General features: G+C 57.8%; 1 protein-coding gene across 1 annotated transcript in view; it reads left to right on the top strand.

Annotated features, from left to right (window-relative positions):
* Positions 1 to 897, top strand: part of LOC104547002 (ciliary neurotrophic factor receptor subunit alpha-like) — a gene marked incomplete at both ends in the record, with an annotated part of 11148 nt that extends 10251 nt beyond the window's left edge. Inside the window, one exon of the mRNA XM_010192539.1 lies at positions 717 to 897. Coding sequence (XP_010190841.1) covers positions 717 to 897 — 181 coding nt within the window. The remainder of the gene's footprint in view (positions 1 to 716) is intronic.
* Between the last annotated feature and the right edge of the window lie 275 nt (positions 898 to 1172).

Raw genomic sequence — 1172 nt, 5'->3', positions numbered from 1 at the left:
CCCTGCATCTCCCTGTGCTTGAGCCAAGCTCCAAGTGGATCAGGGATCCCCAGAAGTTGTGGACACAGTTTGGGGCTAAACCATTGCACCAGCAGCCGCGTCCCCAGGAGAGTGGCAGGATCTCCTGTGGTCCAGGTAGCAGTGACAACAGGACAGAGGGAATTTTTCTAGGAAAGACAGCTGGATACAGCTTGTTCCTTGTCCAAGGGCCCAGCCACAGGGATGCAAGCCAAGTGGGGGTGATGCAGGCCCAGGAGCAGGGTGGCCAAAGGTGTGCTTGGTGGGAAGCCTCCTCCCAGCACTGGCAGTGGTACCTAGAAAGTGCGTGTGCACACCCCAGCCGCTGCCCGGGATGTCCTGCTCTTGGCCACCCTAACATGTCCGAGTGGAGCCTGCCCAGACATCTGCTAGTTTCTGGTGACCTCTAGAGGAAGCTGCTCTGCTCCAATACTGCAACTCTGGGAGCAGGATGGGGGCCTCACCAGAAGACTTTTGGCTTAGCTGGAGCATTCTCCTTCTGCATCCTTGTCCTGAGCTCATGGCATTCTCCCCTTGCATCCCTGTTCTGGGATCATGCCTCTGCCAAAAACCCCCTGTAGCACTTCTCAAAGTGCTGAGAAAGTGCCATTGTCGCCACCTAGCCAAGTTAACGCACTGATCGTGTGGTGCCGGGGGGGTTCCTCTGACCACCCTCCCCTCCCCACCACTGCCCTCAGGTCGAGCTGTCAGATGGGACATCACACACCATCACGGATGCTTACGCTGGCAAGGAGTACATCATCCAGGTGGCGGCCAAAGACAACGACATCGGCACGTGGAGCGACTGGAGCGTGGCCGTCCATGCCACCCCCTGGACGGAGGAGCCCAAGCATCTCACCACGGAGGCCCAGGTCACAGGTGAGAGCCTCCCACAGATGGGGGAACCCAGGAGACCTGGCTGAGGGTCCCCTCTGTCCAGCTCCCTGCAAGTTTCATCCCCAGCCAAGGAGATTCCCCAAAGCACCTAGTGAGGCTGCAGCCCATCGTCTTACACTTTGGCCTCCAACCATGGCCCTGGCAGCAGGGGCAACCATGGGCCAAAGAGTCCTAACTCAGCACACCCAGCTCCGTCATCCTCCTCACCAGGATGCTTGGAGTGTGACAACAAAGTACTTTTATTATTATTTTTATCT

Source organism: Mesitornis unicolor, unplaced genomic scaffold (assembly GCF_000695765.1).
Source record: "Mesitornis unicolor isolate BGI_N332 unplaced genomic scaffold, ASM69576v1 scaffold34429, whole genome shotgun sequence".
Classification (NCBI taxonomy): Eukaryota; Metazoa; Chordata; class Aves; order Mesitornithiformes; family Mesitornithidae; genus Mesitornis; species Mesitornis unicolor.
Note: the sequence above shows the minus strand (reverse complement) of the source record. Positions and strands in the feature narration are given on the sequence as shown.